Here is a 16,996-nt window from a genome sequence, read left to right as displayed (position 1 = left end):
GTCATGAGGTAGCCTCCTCGCACGCTCATGACGAGCCCAGCTCGTCATGTAAAGTGCACTTTACAAATTCTCAGCATACGAGCGGAATTCCGCCCGCACGCATCAGGTTAAGACAACTGGTAAAGTTACACACAGGAAACTTTGCTACGGTATGCTGGGGACCAAGAGGAGAACTAACCAAACTAATTCCACTGAGAAGAGGAGTAAGACAGGGGTGCGTCCTGGCACCAACCCTCTTCTCACTATATGTAAACGACATCCCTGAGTCTTTATTAGACTGCAAGCATGATTCCCCTCGCCTTGGGGGCAAAGTGGTATCGACTTTATTATTTGCCGATGATACCATTTTAATATCCCAAACCCCCAAGGGACTTCAATCTTTAGTGGATACGTTTGGTAGATATTGCCTGCAGAAGGGCCTAGAAATAAATTTCAGTAAAGACCAAATACATGGCACTAAACCCCCATAAAACATTAAAAAAGAACCTAGTTTTAAATAATCAACCACTAGAATATGTAGACAGCTTCAATTACCTGGGAATCAACCTGGACAGTAAAATGACTTGGAAAGGCCAAATTGAAAAGAGCAGGATAATGCTGGTTCAGAATTCGGCACCTGTTCTAAAAAAAACATGAGGCTAGCTCATGTAGGGCAGTTTCCCCTGCACTGGAGGTATACAAAATCAAAGCACAAGCGGCAGCGCTATACGGGGCCGAGATTTGGGGCCCACAGTGCAAGAAGAACTTTGAGCGGGAAGAAAATATATTTTTCAGACAACTATTAAAACTCCCCAACAGGACGCCATTGCTGCCTGTAACTCTGGACCTGAATATAAAACGCATAGATCACCATGCGGCATTAAGACCACTTTTATTCTGGATCAGGATCTGGTCAACCCCCGTACTGACTCATTATAAAACTGGCCTGGAGGAAATTTTAAAGGTGAGAAGACCCAAAGATATCCCTTGGTTAAGCCACGTTATGTCATGGATGCAAAAGTTAGGTCTACCTCACTATTGGAACGACCCAGAACAGCTAATAGCATCTTGTAAAAAACAGCTAAAAGAGATATTTTGGGCCCACATAATGTCCAACCTAGTAAATAACACGTCCGTTGGGTCCCTAACCGTGAAGTTTTTGGCTTTTAAAGATGTAGCATGTCTAGACCCATTCCTTGATGAGATAGAACCTCTGCTAGCAAAATCTTTATATTTGCAATTTCAATATGGAATTCTGCAAATAGGCTCTAACACATCTAGATGGAATGGAAATGGGGGGTGCTCTAGAAGCGATATCTGTCCCCTATGTGATGTATCAGAAAAAGAAAATGAAGCTCATATATTATTCTTTTGTTCAGCGTACATCACAGCTAGAAAACGCTGGATTAAACCCCTCTGCAGGGCTCTAGATAGCAGGTGCTGCAGTGTTGTTGAGCGCATACTGAAAACTGATACATCACAACCTATAGTCTTTTCTGTAAACAGGTTTTTATTCAATGTATTCCTGGTTAGGAAGAAAATGGGGCTGAAACTCTAGGGGCTTATTTTAAACAATGGTTCTAAATGGTACGTTGAATAATACGGTAACCACCTTGTAATCGAGTTAAATTTATGGTGATCCCCATTAATTCATTCTGTGAAATATTTTGTATATTTTTTAATCTTTTTAAATGATGACATATTTATACTGTTTTTAATATTAATTTTATATACTGAATTTACGACCTAGCAATCCTGGGCGTGTAGAGGCTGATTATTTGATGAACTATCACATTGTTATCGATCCTGTGCGTGTGTACTATTTCCCTTGTATCTATGTAATGTATCAAGGTATCTGGCAATTTTATGAAATGTTTTGAAATGTATCTTTTATGGTCAAATCGACCGAAATAAAGTAAAAGATGAGATATTTCTTGCAATTTGTGGTTCAAAATAAAAAGGAAACTAGTCAATAAAGGATATGCATAGTGTTACGCAGCCTTTTGTTACATAACTTCTTATTGTCTTCAGATTGTCTTCACATACATTTGAGTGTATTTACTTGTGTGTCTCTCTGTTTTACTTCTCAAGTGCATATTTCAAGGAAACACTGCTGAATGACATTAGGAAGGCCCGAGAGAAGTATCAGGGGGACGAGCTTGCCAAGGAGTTGACCAGGATAAAGTTGCGGATGGACAACACCGAGGTGCTCACGTCGGACATTGTCATTAACCTGCTTCTCTCCTACCGAGATATTCAGGTATGTGGGAAATCAGGAACCACACCATGTCTTGAAAAAGTGTATGTCCCGCTTGCCTGGGCTACCTTAATTCTAACTGACTATGAAAACTGTCCATTCGACCCAAAGTGAAGATTGTGGGCCTGATTCACAAAAATGTGTGTATAAGTAGATGTACTCCTGGCTTACTCCTGGAATTCAGGAGTACTGCTAGAGCAAGTCACAGCAAAATCTTTGAGAAGTGGAAATCTTTCTGTGTGTTCCACAGTCTCAGGGCAGGTTGAATTTATAAATGTGACCATGAAAGGACAATCTAATGTGCAATTACTCCACATGTTCCTAATTATTTTAAAGTTATACATATCACATGTTGAAGCATGGTATTGATACATTACTTTTAACATAATATTATGCATATGAGCAATTTACATTTGTAATTAGCATCACATCATTTGACTGATATAGACAGTGATTGTGCAGCAGCTACTCAATAATGATCTTCTTATACCCGCAAAAGATGGTCTTGCGATTAATTCTGTAATCAGAATACTTTTGGCTTTTTTTAATAGTGATTGAAGTAGGGTAAGAGAACGGTCAGAGTCAGCAGTAGACTAAGGCCCTCATTACAACGTCCTTATACTTTGTTAAGGAGTAAATAACTAAAGTGTCAAATTAGGTATTTACAGGAGCATTATTAGCTCCTCATTCTGGATTTGGCCACTCAGAATGGGGAGTAATGCGGTAAAATAACGCCACAAAGGTCAGAAAATTTCTGAGTTTACCTGCAGACATTGCATCAGTTTTTACCTGAGGAAATTTGTGTGGGGAAAAAGCACAATATTTTCAGACTGCTTGTGATTCTGATACGGGTTTATGCTTCTGTTTGCACATTTCCACCATCAACCATTAATTTTAGCATATGTCTAAATGTGCACCATCACTCTGTAATGATTTGCGCATGTTGAGATTTTCATTGTCGCTCACAAATCCTCAGTGCATACCCATATTTGCATCATCTGTGAGTAAAGCTGCCACATTCTATTTGCAAACACATAAATGAAAGGACCAGCATATTGAACAATGTGTTTGACAGTGTGTGACAGTACACACCTTCCCAGCCTTCCCAGAAATGATTTATTTGTCTGCACCTTCATCCTAATGCTGCCTATTGCACAATGGCACAGTACCACAGGCCAGTACTATGTCCCTCTGAGGTCAGCACAAAAGTACGATACTTTAGCTGGGCCGGCTGGTTTTCAAAGATGGACCTCCGGTCTTGCTACCACCAAATCCTCCTACATCCAACGTCAAGGCACACAACAACGGATCCAACACATACAGGCCTTCGGCAGTAAAAGAGACAGTAAAAGTAAAAGAGTAACCCCGGCCGACTCCCCGACTGCGCTCAAGCCGTCCCTGGACACACCCATGGACCCTTCACGTGCAACTCCTGCAAGTATGACGGCACCAAGACCAACTCCACATCCACTAACACCAAACTGAGACCTGACACCAACCACCTAAAATGCATCCTGCTCAACACCCGCTCGGTTCACAAACACGCCATCGACCTCTGGAATCTACTAGACACCATCTCTCCGGACGTCGCCTTCCTAACTGAAACATGGATGAACGCCTCCTCAGCCCCAGACATCACCATTGCCATCCCGGAAGGCTACAAGATCATCCGAAAAGACCGCAACAAGCAAACAGGAGGAGGCATCGCTATTGTCCACAAGAATTCCATCCGAATCTCAACCAGCTCAGACGTCAACCTCGCTAGCGCCGAGCACCTCCACTTCCAGATCCACACCGACCCCAAGACCACACTCAGAGGCACCCTCCTCTACAGACCACCAGGACCCCGAGCACAATTCAGTGAAGACATCACTGACTTTATCATCCCACACGCCCTCCCCTCCAAGGACTACATTCTACTGGGAGACCTCAATTATCATCTGGAAAAAAGTAACGACAGCAACACCACCGCCCTTCTGGACAATCTTGCCAACCTCGGACTCAAACAACTTGTTAATACCCCCACTCACCTCGCAGGTCACACACTCGACCCTATCTTCATCTCCAGCAAACATATCTCCTTCAGTCACACCACAGCTCTCCACTGGACGGACCACAGCTGCGTTCACTTTATCTACAAAAAGACCACAACCCACAACCATCCTCAACCTACTCTGCGAAGAAACTGGAACAAAATCACCAACGACCAGATCTCCTCATCGCTTCTTCAAAACCCCCCTGCCCACTCATCGAACGCCAACCAAGCAGCCATCAACCTCACTCAAAGGCTAACCAACAGCGCCGACAACCTAGCACCCCTGAAAAAACGTCAAATCAAACAAGGCAACAAAAACGTCCCCTGGTTCAACGATGATCTTAAGAAATCCAAAAAACTCTGTCGCTCCCTCGAGAAGGCCTGGAAAAAAGTCCCAAACACCAACACAAGAGTCGCCTTCAAAAACGCCACCCGCATACACCACCAACTGATCCGGACAGCCAAGAAAACCGCATTCAAAGACCGACTTGACAACAACGCCCACAACAGTAAGGAATTATTCAACATCGTCAAAGAATTCACCAACCCCATTGCCAACTCCAACGACATCACTCCCTCTCAAGACCTCTGAGATTCCCTAGCTTCGTTCTTCCACGACAAAATCGCAGACATCCACAACAGCTTCGACAACCAACCCGGAGACCAACCCACCCAACATTCTGCCACACCTTCACCCCCCTTGAACTTCCTTAATGACTGGAACCCAATCTCCACGGATGATACCATCTGCCTGATGAACTCCATCCACTCAGGATCCCCCTCAAACCCATGCCCTCACCACATCTTCAACAAAGCAGATTCCATCATCGCACCCCACCTCCGTGATGTCATCAACTGCTCCCTCACCTCCGCCACCTTCCCAGATAGCTGGAAACACGCTGAACTCAGCGCCCTTCTGAAAAAACCCACAGCTGACCCCACCGAACTCAAAAACTACCGCCCCATATCTCTCCTTCCATTCCCGGCCAAAGTCATCGAGAAAGCTGTCAACAACCAGCTCGCCGCCTTCCTCGAAAGCAACAAATCCCTCGACTCCTCACAGTCCGGCTTCCGAGCCAAACACAGCACTGAGACCGCACTCATCGCAGCAACAGACGACATTCGAACTCTACTGGACAATGGTGACACCGTCGCCCTCATCCTCCTCGACCTCTCCGCTGCCTTTCGACACAGTTTGTCATAGCACCCTGTTACAACGCCTCAGTAACATCGGAATTCAAGGAAAAGCACTGGAGGGGATCACCTCGTTCCTTGCCGGAAGAACTCAGAGAGTCCGCCTCCCACCATTCAAATCAGAAGCCACTGAAGTCATCTGCGGCGTGCCACAAGGATCTTCACTCAGCCCCACCCTCTTCAACGTATACATGAGCCCCCTCGCGGCCATCGCACGTCAACACGACCTCAACATCATCTCCTACGCTGATGACACTCAACTGATCCTCTCACTCACCAAAGACCCCAACACCGCCAAAACCAACCTACATAAAGGAATGAGAGAAGTAGCCGAATGGATGAAGCACAGCCGTCTGAAACTGAATTCCGACAAAACAGAAGTCCTTATCTTAGGTACCTCCCCCTCCGCCTGGGACGACTCGTGGTGGCCAGAATCCCTTGGAAAAGCACCCATCCCAACAGACCACGCACGAAACCTGGGCATCATTCTGGACTCCTCACTCTCGATGACAGACAAATAAACGCAGTTTCATCATCTTGCTTCAACATTCTTCGCATGCTCAAAAAACATTCCGCTGGATCCCCACTGAAACCAGAAAAACGGTCACCCACGCACTGGTTACAAGCCGCCTGGACTACGGAAACACCCTATACGCCGGTACCACCGCAAAACTTCAGAAAAAACTCCAACGCATCCAGAACGCATCAGCCAGACTCATCCTAGACATTCCGCGTAAAGATCACATTTCTGGTCACCTGAAAAACCTCCACTGGCTCCCCATCAATAAGAGGATAACATTCCGCCTTCTAACCCACGCACACAAAGCACTTTACGAACTTGGACCCGAATGCCTCAACACACGACTTTCCTTCTACACCCCCTCCCGCCAACTACGCTCCTCCCACCAAGCCCTTGCTGCTGTACCTCGCATCAACAAAACCACCATGGGAGGAAGATCCTTCTCCTACCTGGCGGCTAAAACCTGGAACTCACTTCCCACTCACCTTCGCCTCACTCAGAACCACCTAGCATTCAGAAAGCAACTTAAAACCTGGATATTCGACAAGTAACTCCCCACCCTTTTCCAAGCGCCTTGAGACCCTCTGGGTATGTAGCGCGCTATATAAATCACTGAATTGAATTGAATTGAATTGATATCCAGTGCCAACAAAGTATTTCATAATGTAGTGCAGGAGGTGTTGACTGGCATCCCTGGGGGCATCTATGTCAGTTTTGGTGTTTGCCAAGTCCATCGAGGAACACAATGTTTGCCTCAGAAGCTTGATGGAGCAGCTCTGAGACAAGTCAGACCCTTCACAAGGAGAAAGGCAAGTTCCTGAAAGATCACATCAGCTTCTTCCGATACCATTTCTCCACAACAGGGTAGCCCCAGACCCCAAGATGCTTAAGGATGTGAAGACAACCCGGGTCTGCTTGAGTGTGCCTGAAGTCCGCAGCTTCAGGGGCATGGTTAAATACTGCAGCCACTTCATCGAAGATCTGACCCTGCTCACACAACCACTGAGAAAGATTACCAAGGATTACCAAGGTGCAAACTCCCTGTGCCGGGAGCCTGTAACACGAAGAGGCCTTCCAATGCACGAAAGATGTGCAGACACCTCACAAGCCTACTTTGACCCGCACAAAGGCACCGTACTAGCAGTGGATGCCATTTGCACAGGGTTAGGGGCTGTATTGTTGCAAAAAAAGGAGTGCGGAGAGTGGGGCCCAGTAGCCTATGCCAGCCGAGCATTAACACCCACGAAGCAGCAGTATTCCCAGAGTGAACGTGAGACCATTGCAATCCACTGGGGGTGCTGTCACTTCCACCTCTATGTGTATGGGCATCCATTCATGGTGCAGCCAGACCGCAAGCCTCTTGTACGGTTGTTTCAGAGGTCAGCCTCAAAGCCTCCACCAAGATTTGAGAAGTGGGTCCTTTAATTGCAAAAGTATTTCTTCAGGGTAGGATATAAGGCAAGATCACATATCCCCACAGACTACCTCTCCTGACATTAGGAGCCGGGCCCCCCATTGGGGAAAAGGAAGCGAAAGAAACTAAAGAGTTTGTGAGGTTGTCATGGAACCATCTGGGCCTGACCGGTGATGCTGGAAGCCATTGTGACTGCCACCCACCAAGAAGACTGCATATTACTGGCCATCGCGGTTCTACGTACTGGTAAATGAGTTATTTTAAAGTCCAACTGGGAGCAGAATAGGACCGTATGACACTGCATCCCTGCTAGACCACTGGGCGACCAGACCCCCAGACTCCAACATCACTGAGGAGGGGCTCTGCGGCCCTTCGGAACAGACGAGCCTAGATTTTAGCAGCTTACTGGATGGACGGTAAATGAATGTAATAATCAATGACTACTCTAAATACCCGAGGTAGAGCTGGCGAATACCACCTCGGCCACTGTGCTAATTCCCAAACTTTAGAAAGTCATGCCCACTATTGGAATATTGAGAGAACTACGCACGGAAATTTTTCCCCTGTTCGCGCCGTAGGAAGTGGCAGAGTATCTCCAATCCTGGGGCATAAAATACTGGAAAATCATGCCCCACTGACCTCAAGCAAATGGCGAGGTGGAGCGGTTCATGAGAACCATGAACAAAATACCAAGTATTGCTCACAACCCAAACCACTTCCTGGAAAAAAAAATCTACTCTTTCCTGATGGAATATTGTCAACCATCTCACACTGCCACTGGTGTAGCCCACAGTCAGGTCTGCATGGGACCGACTGTGAGAGAGAGTATAACACACCGTCCCAACTGGGCCCCTGGTATTCTAGAGGACAGCAAAGTCTTAAAGAAAGAACACCAACAGGAAATCCAGTTTAAAGTGCTTGGCATCCCCCCATCCATCCAGGTAAGAGAACTAATACTAGTCAAGGACAGATACCAAAGAAATAAATTTCTTATGCCCTTTGAAACGAAAGTGTGGCAGCTGGTGAAGCGTCACAGTGCCATGGTCACCCTTCAGAAAGAAAGTGAGGAACATTGTGTTTTTCAAGAAGTATGAAGGGCCTCAGCCGGTCTAGTCATCTGCCACCTCTCCAGAGCAGCCAAGAGCAGAAGAGGGCAACAGGGACAACGAAACAGAGAAGTTAGAGGACCCCTGCCTGAAAGCATTTCCGGCAACTGTACAAGCAAGGCCAGAGTTGCCAAGGAAAATCCAGTCGAGCATCTCACCCCCTGCCATTCCTAGGTCTTTGAAGGGAAAAGTGCAAGAGTGAAGATCCAGGTATCTGCCACCCCTGCCCCAGGCACCTTCTAGCCTCCTCTGGGACTCCTGTTCTAATGCACAGCAACCGTCACTGGGGAAAAGGGTCAACTCATTGATCCTCCGGACGTGTCCGAGAACTCAGTTTGAATGATCTAATTTTGTTGCATTTGTTTGCATTTGGTTGTTTGTTTATTTAGAGTTTGGGGAGGAATATAATGTCGAACTTACTCCCTTTACCCTGGGAGTGAGTCAAGTGAGAGGGTTGGTCCAACTGGACCCCCTCGTAAAGACTCCCATATGGTTGTGCTCGCCTCTCTCGTGGGTTTAACAAATAAAAGACCCATGCGTTTGAGAGGGGGGATAATATACCACGAGAGGAGTGTCATTATTGCAATTGTGCCGACTTGCGAGGCCCACCGGCACGACACTACAGGCAGATGGGTGTGTTGCAGTGTCAATAGGTCATGACTGAAGTGGTACGGGATTGAATGGATTTTACCCATTACAGAAGACCGATTTCTCAGCTACTCTCAGCACCCCACGTCCCTCACCTGGATGAGGGGAAAAAATCCAGAGGCCATGGTGGGAGCAGCTGTCCCAGACCCACTAGCTGGCTGAAAGCTAGGAGTATAATGACAGTCAGGCATTCATGGAGAGATGCTGACCATAGGTGCCACAGACAGGACAGCCTCCATATTGGACCCCAATGGCCGACGGCAGCACTACCTCCCCAGTGCTGCCGTCGGCCAATGGCCGACGCGGCCTCGCCCGTTTTGCGGAAATGCCGCACTGCGGGAAAATCGCGACCGCAGCAAACGGGTTAAGGTCTGATTGTACAGCTTCATGTTTACATAAAATGGTAAGCACAAGCTTCTAAGGAAAACCATCTCGGCTAGAAAATGAGACTGGCTTCAAGGGGAAGGTGTAATTTCAATAATACTGTCTCCCCCTCCCTGAAAAATTCCAGTGTCTGTTGGGTATCTCCACATCTGTGTGTTTTGGAGTTTAGTTGCTGACAATATAAACATAATAGTACAAATTGTTACGCATTATTTGTTGTCTAAACACTATGAACTTTGTATGACACAGCAGTTTACAGCTCTATTTTTGCTTCTCAGTAATAGGCAGTCTGTATTATAGCAGCGTTCTCAGCAAACTTGAGGGCAGGAATTTTCCAGCAGTTTATATGTCAATAGCAATCGTTGAACACTCATATACTGGTATATTTTCAGGTTACTATACATATGAAACCATACAAACCTTCAATATGGACATACATTCACCAAATTAGTAGTGGTAGTGGAATTATCATCAGACACCCTATGCTCCTTGGGAACGTCACATACATGAGCCTCTCCCTTACCATGATCTGTCAACATCCTACATTTTTCCTGCTGGGAGGGTAGTGGGAAGGGCAAGTAGAAGCAATGATTGCTGTTAGCCCAGTTCATTTTCACTTCCTGGAGGAACTTCTTCAGGACTACAACATGTGAACATAGAACAAAAGTCATTCATGGTGGCTTTAATCCAAATTCATTTTATCTAATGAAATAGTAGCACTGAAGACGTTACTCCGTCAAAAAAGGAACGAAACGTGTCGGCTAATTTTTGTTATGGAAAAAGAAAAAAGATATTTGAAATCTATTGAAGACTGATATGTTTGACTCTTGAAACTTCATGACGTGGCGAAATCCATTTAAGTGGGCTGGTGGAGTTGCACCTAAAGTCTCCATTTGAAATGTTAAGGAAGTGGGGTATTTGGGTTACCACAGCTCCATTTGTGAATTATTCAGTACTTTCACTTCCTGGCGTCGCTTTCATGACCCTTGGGGCAAAGGGTGCTTCCTGATTTACCAGCCAGCTCTCTCATAAGGTGTAGGTGCAACATTAAAGGTTTAATAGCCTTTCATGGAAGAAGGGGAGGTATAATTCCCCCAAGTCGACCTTGGTAGCTACCAAAACTTCACACAGCCTGGGCCCACCCATAACATCGTCTACATGACCTTGAGTCCTGCTGATGGTTCGTTGTTTTTAATGCTTTGTACTGAAAACCTAACACTTTAGCTAATTCTGTAACATAAACTGATATCAGGAAAACCCCTACAATAGTACATTTGAGAAAACGTTCAATAAGTCCATACCCAGATGTGATTCTCCATAGGTTGTGGCATCAGATTTTGACTCAGAGCAAGAGAGAGAGAGAGACATAAAAGGGAGAAAGAGTTGGTTAAACAGTGAGAAAGGGAGAAAGCAGGTGGGGTGAACTGTCTGGAAGAATGGGAAAGAGACAGGAGGTGTAGGGTGAAGGGAGAAAGGTATGAAGTAGAATCAAGACTAGGCAGTCTTTACATTCGACATTCAGGGAGAGGAAAAGCCTAATCCACATTATGTGCATTTGCCATCACCTCCGGGCGCAAAGAATATTTTGGCTGAGACCAATTTGGCTTTTTCTAGGCATCAGGACTTGTCAAGAAGCGCTCGAGGCCTGTATGAGGGGAGACTCGCCACAATTGGCGACTCGCTTTGTAAAATTCATCACCGAAATTAACTCCTCGATTCAATCATCCGAGCAAGTTTGAATTTTCACCTCCCTATGTGCCAGTCCCTTGGCTTTTCTGCTTTCCCTTCCCTTTACCCAATCCATTATTTTTATTGTCTTTTTTAACAGACTTGAATTCTTCTTTTCTATTTAAAATGTCATTTTCTGGATGTGCATATTGCAATGATTTTAAATAATAGTGCAATAATTTTTTTTTACTTTACATTCGACATCCCTAGCAGTGAAAATCTTTGGGTCCATGCATGTATTTATTCACAGATTACATCCTAGCACACAGAAATTGCAGAAAGCAACATAACGTCTGTCATTGCTATTTCTAATGGTGCCTACGAGGTGTGGGAAAATTATTGCACCTGTCCTATACCCACAAAGTAGATTCCATGACCAGACCGATTATTACATAGCCACTCTCTCAGTCAAGGGCTTATCTCTTTTCTCAGCCTGTGATAAACCATTAAGTGTATGTGATGCCTCTATAAGCCAGTATGAAACATATACAACTTGGTAGATTGCTCGAGCAGTTCTGATTTGTTTTTCTATTTATTGTTTCTCATTTGTTTGGTTCCTCCTTGAATTCAGGACTACGATGCAATGGTGAGGCTGGTGGAGACGCTGGAAATGCTTCCCACGTGCGACCTGGCGGACCAGCATAACATTAAGTTTCACTACGCTTTTGCACTCAATAGGTAAGATACATTCTATGTGCCTGTGCTATGTAAATATACATAAAACTCTCAAAATGAGTAGTTATAAAAAAAATCTTGCTTTCGATCCAAACCTGTGCTTGGCTAATTCTACTGGGCACTGTTTAAGGTAGAACATGTTTACTGGACACATTTCCCACAGAAAATGAAAAGAAACAATTGGCCAGTTTTATGGGCCTGGCACTCATCTTAGCTAAAGGTTGCAAAACAGTGTCAGGCGAGTGCCCAAGCAGGAACACAATACCTACTCTGCTATGAGACTTGTGAAAATGGGTAAGAGTTGAATTATTGGTCTTTACCAGGCAGCAAAGATCTGGGTCTTCCTTCTGATCAATAGAGGACTGAGGGTCCCTTCAGGAATGATGTACAATTGTTTGGGCTATGGGGTAAATGCTGTGCCAAGTTACCCCATAATAGCATGAACCCGGGGGCAGTTGTGAAATAACTAGATAGTATGACAGTATGACATAACATTAAGGTGTTTTAATCCTTTTGCGTGGAAAAATATATGTGTGTGTGTGTGTGTGTATGAGTGTTTACTGAAATACCTAGCACTTATGTCCCTACCATATCTAATGTTGTTGGCAGTTATGTCATAAATGATGTAATTGAACATTTTAAGAGTGATGCAACCTGCGAGGTCATGAGCAGTAACCATTTAGTGTATATAATGGAGGTGCAAGAGGAACAAAATGATTTCCAATAAGATAGCACAGTTTTAGGGGGGCAGATAGATTCTACACTTGCTAGCTCCTAGTTCAAGCATATTTATTCATATGAAGTTAAATATATGAAACCTATACCTGCCCATTTATACCTGTTGTGTTGATATTTTACCTAAAATGTTATGGTAGCGCAAGATTCCCTCCTCAAAATTCTGTACCACAACCATTCTGTGAGCAGCAAGTTCAAGTATTTGGGGCCAGTTCTCAAAGACCAGTAAATCCACAACCTTTAAAGTAGGCCTACAACAGGTAATGAGTTTGTTCTTTTTGAAATTAGCAAACGCTTCCAGTAGGACCCTTGGAAAGCTTTGCCAGATGCAGGTTTCCAGCATTTTTACAAGGAATGTCATGTAACTCATAGGACGACCATTTCTTCAATGTGTAATTCTTTATTGGCGTACAGTTTCTAACTAAGGTAAAGCACAACGCAATGTAAACACACCTCTTTTTACTCTCCTTTTTTCCTCTACTGAGAAAACATTTTTAATCATGCAGAAACACCTTCCCCCAGTATCTACTCCAGGTTTGGAGCTGAGCGATTCTCCTTGCCATCTTGAAATTGATAATGGCTCCAGCCATTTGCTGAAGTAAATATCTGGCCATTTCCAAATGGGAACTAGTTGGATGGGAGTATGTGAATGTGCACAAAGGTAGATGTTTGTTGAGGTGCATAAACTACACCTTGTTCCACCCACTTTCCACCCCATGAGTGGAGGTATCACACCACACTCATCCACACTTGCGGTAGAGAACAGCATAGCAGTAAAACTATTTATGTCTGCTATTATTCTTTTTCTGAAATGAATTCCTGGCCGGTGTAAAGTAACCCGTTTACTGCTTGGAACGTTCAGCGCCAGTGCTGAACGTTCGAAGAAATGGGTGCGGCCGCGTCGGCCAACGGACGTGCGCAGCACTGGCAAGGTAGTGCTCTCGACGACCGTTGGCCGACGGCAGCACTAAAGGGGTTAATGTTTTTTTCGATGGAAAAGTATGCTCATCGCCTGAAATTCCTTTATGAACAGGGCCCTTGGTAAGGCTTTAGCCACAAGTGGACGTTTTGGACACATTCCCTTGTTTGAAATATCAGCAACGATTGGCTTGGATACCTTTACCACCCTGCCCCATTCAGAGTTACTGGTATCTCTACTATCAGTAAGATAAGGGGGAAGAGGCAACGAAATACCAGGAGGAATATTAGGGCAGTTGGAATGAGAACACACATTTGTCTGATGGGTGTTGGGGTGGGCCTGACGAAAAGATCACAGTATGTTTGTGATGAGGTGTGAAGCCAACCGAAGGAGAAGCCACAAACTTTACTTACTCAGATTACAAAAACAAAAATTGCTATATGAAGTCAAACTACTGCAACATCAGTCAGCTCATTGTTTTGGAAAAGATCAACTCCTCCATCCTGACTGAGTTTAAACAAGCATTGCCTAGGTCAAACTCCTCTTCTTGAATACGGAGACCAAGAGTCCTTTTGCCTCCTTACTATAATAAACAGGAAATAATATTTTAAAGTAGCCCTGCGGAGTTCAAGGGGAAGCTGTTTTGTGGAGGTTAATGATGGAAGACAATTTTTAAAATATGTCTCTCATAGAGAGCCTTTCGTGTGGATACCAGATTCTGAATCTGGTTTCGTATTGCCAAACCAAACATTTTTGGCATTTTTGTTTCTCTGAGGTATGCATTTTTTCCCCTGTGATTCCCCCACCATGTTGAGATTTCCAAGGGCCAGACTGAAGTGACGGAATGGTGGTTGAAGGTGGCGGGCAGCACTGTTCCTCCATCAACTGCCACATTCCTTGTCAGCTGAGGATCTATGCATACCTTAGCTGACATGGAATTCCAAGCTGAAACGGATTGGCCGTTAAAGAGTGTATCAGCGCAATAAGGGCATTAAAGTGTGGGAGGGAGGGAAGCTAAAGAGGGTGGTGTGGGAGCTCAGCTCTCCTTGTACATTTGATGCAACTCATAACCCTTTGTGGAAAACCCTTCATGATACTCAAAGTTCCTCATTTGAAATTGTAAATATTCTGTTTATGTTCCTATACGTAGATGGCAGAAAAGCTGTGCAGGTCATGAGTTCTTGTCCGAGCAGGTTCATGATGCCTTTTGCACTCCAAAGGATGAACATGAGTGCAGCCCTGGGTACCAAGTTGGCTTTGTTTTCTTTACCCCTGTGCAAACCCAAGTTAGTGCTGGTCTCAAAATTCTCAGTTGGGTGGAATGTATAGCACCTGGTCATTTCTGGGTGTTTGAATACCTCACCCTTTTGCTACATTTCGGCATGTCAACCTGCTGTAAATTAATAAGAGAAATCAGTGTGGTATTTACCATAACATTCTGATGTTGGTGTGGTAAACATCAAAATACTCGTGTTATTCCCCCAAAACTCGGAAACGGTGCTATGTATTTCACCTGATAATTGTCGATTTTATCAGATGCATGAAATAGCACCTACTCTTCTGACATACTCGGAATGAGAGATTTCCTGCTTATAGCAGTTTGAACCAAGGCAGACCATCTTGTGTCAGTAGTACTGCACTTTTAGCTCATATCCTCAGACTTAGTTCCAGAATTTCTGGTAGTGCTAGTAGTGGCAGTTGTAGCAGAGCACATCGTGTTTTATGTTGGTATGGGCCGGACTGCCCGTAGCGGGCATCGGGTGTTTTCCCCGGGAGGGTGGGGGGGTCGATTTTGTTATTGGGCGCCTGTTTTGCAGTGTTGGTGCTATATCAGCCCACAGTAACAAAAGCAGCAGTGTTTCACACCCCCCCCCCCCAAAAAAAACCCTCCCGGGGCTGGGCTGAAATAATTAACAGGGCTATTTTGTGTTCCCAGTCCGGCCCTGCTCTAAGAGCTGTCTGATAATTGCTTTGTGCCTGTCTGACTTTTTATGTGAGGATTTTCACTTGAATTTCTGCTGCCTGTTGTATGAAATTACACATTATGTGCCCACTTACAGAACCGGGACAAGAAATTCATGTACGATTACCTGCATTTTGCTGTACTGGCAAAGACAGTGCCATCTTGACACCTGATTTCTGCTTTCATCTGTTTTTATGCTTATTACTGCTTTGAAATAACTGCAATTATATAGAAAATGTGAAGCCATCTTCTGTGTGAACAAATGATGCGGAAGCAAACCGCAGCTGCCAATAGTGACATACAGGACTGAGTCGATTTTAATATAGTACTCACATCCTTTAAGGAGGGAGAGATCGATTCATCGACGTACGGGAGGGGGGTGTCATACAAGCAGGCGTAGCAGGGGCGGCCTTAGGCATGTGTAAGCTGTGCACCCGCACAGGGCCACCAAACCCCAGGGGCCACCACGCCAATATATATCCTTAATATAATAATCCTCTGAGGATGGATACATATTTGCGTGGCGGCCCCTGGCAGGGATTTGGCAGCCTCCAGCTCTGTTCCACTTCCAAACACCCTGACCCCCCCCCCCATCACTGGCCTCCGCGCTCCGCCCCGCCCGGACCCCCTCTTCCGGGTCCCCCTACCTATGCTACCTGCCCAGGGCCGCCATGAGCCTAAAGCCGCCCCTGGGCGTAGATTGACGTTCACAAACACGGAAGTGCAGGTGTACTGAGCCATGGCTGCAGGGGACCGACTAGGGGAATCTCTGATGGGTGAAATGCATAATTTAAATCTTCAGGCAATGAACGAGCGCCTCAATCATGGTGATCCAGCCAATTACACCAGCATAAAAATGCCATTTTAGATTACATTTTCATTTCGCTGCCTCTGTCTGTATATTGTTCTGTTTTTGAAGACACCCCTACCATCAACAATGCTATTCATCTAGTGTGTGTAAAGTTAAATATTTTGCGTTGGGTTGCTGAAAAAATGCATACATTGAGGTGGAGAATGCTGTAGGCAACTCAATACATCAAAAATAGGCTTTACTTTGTTATTAGAAAATGGGTCTCATTGGCATTAATGCTACCTCTTAGAGTAGGTTAGTGAATCTATTTCATGGGGCTGAGCACCCATAGGAGAATGTGGTAAAGATTTTCTGATATCAAACCTAGGAGCCATTGCTCCCGGTTTTCAAAACCTTTAAAATCAGAGAGGTCAATTTTGAATAAAATTATATGAGAAAGTTAAAGAAGCAATAGGGGTGTGTGGCTCTATGTTATAAAATCACCCTTTTAAAGAAATCGTATCAGAAAGTGGTTTATGAAACACAGACACTGTTTGGTGGCAATCAATGGCAACATATTTAGGATCTGGAAACAAGCTGAATCCAAACATTTCTGCATATTTATTAATTCTTTAGATTGGGGCCCAAC

The 16,996-nt window shown here is 44.9% G+C and overlaps 1 protein-coding gene across 2 annotated transcripts in view; it reads left to right on the top strand.

Moving 5' to 3' along the window:
* Positions 1-16,996, top strand: part of MAP3K15 (mitogen-activated protein kinase kinase kinase 15) — a 1,227,172-nt gene that overhangs the window by 607,416 nt on the left and 602,760 nt on the right. For both annotated transcript variants that reach the window (XM_078657886.1, XM_078657885.1), the window contains exons 5-6: positions 2,071-2,239; positions 11,837-11,943. In XM_078657886.1, the coding sequence (XP_078514012.1) occupies positions 2,071-2,239; positions 11,837-11,943 (276 nt within the window). The remainder of the gene's footprint in view (positions 1-2,070; positions 2,240-11,836; positions 11,944-16,996) is intronic.

The sequence above is a fragment of the Lissotriton helveticus genome, chromosome 8, assembly GCF_964261635.1.
Source record: "Lissotriton helveticus chromosome 8, aLisHel1.1, whole genome shotgun sequence".
In the NCBI taxonomy this organism is placed as follows: Eukaryota; Metazoa; Chordata; class Amphibia; order Caudata; family Salamandridae; genus Lissotriton; species Lissotriton helveticus.
Note: the sequence above shows the minus strand (reverse complement) of the source record. Positions and strands in the feature narration are given on the sequence as shown.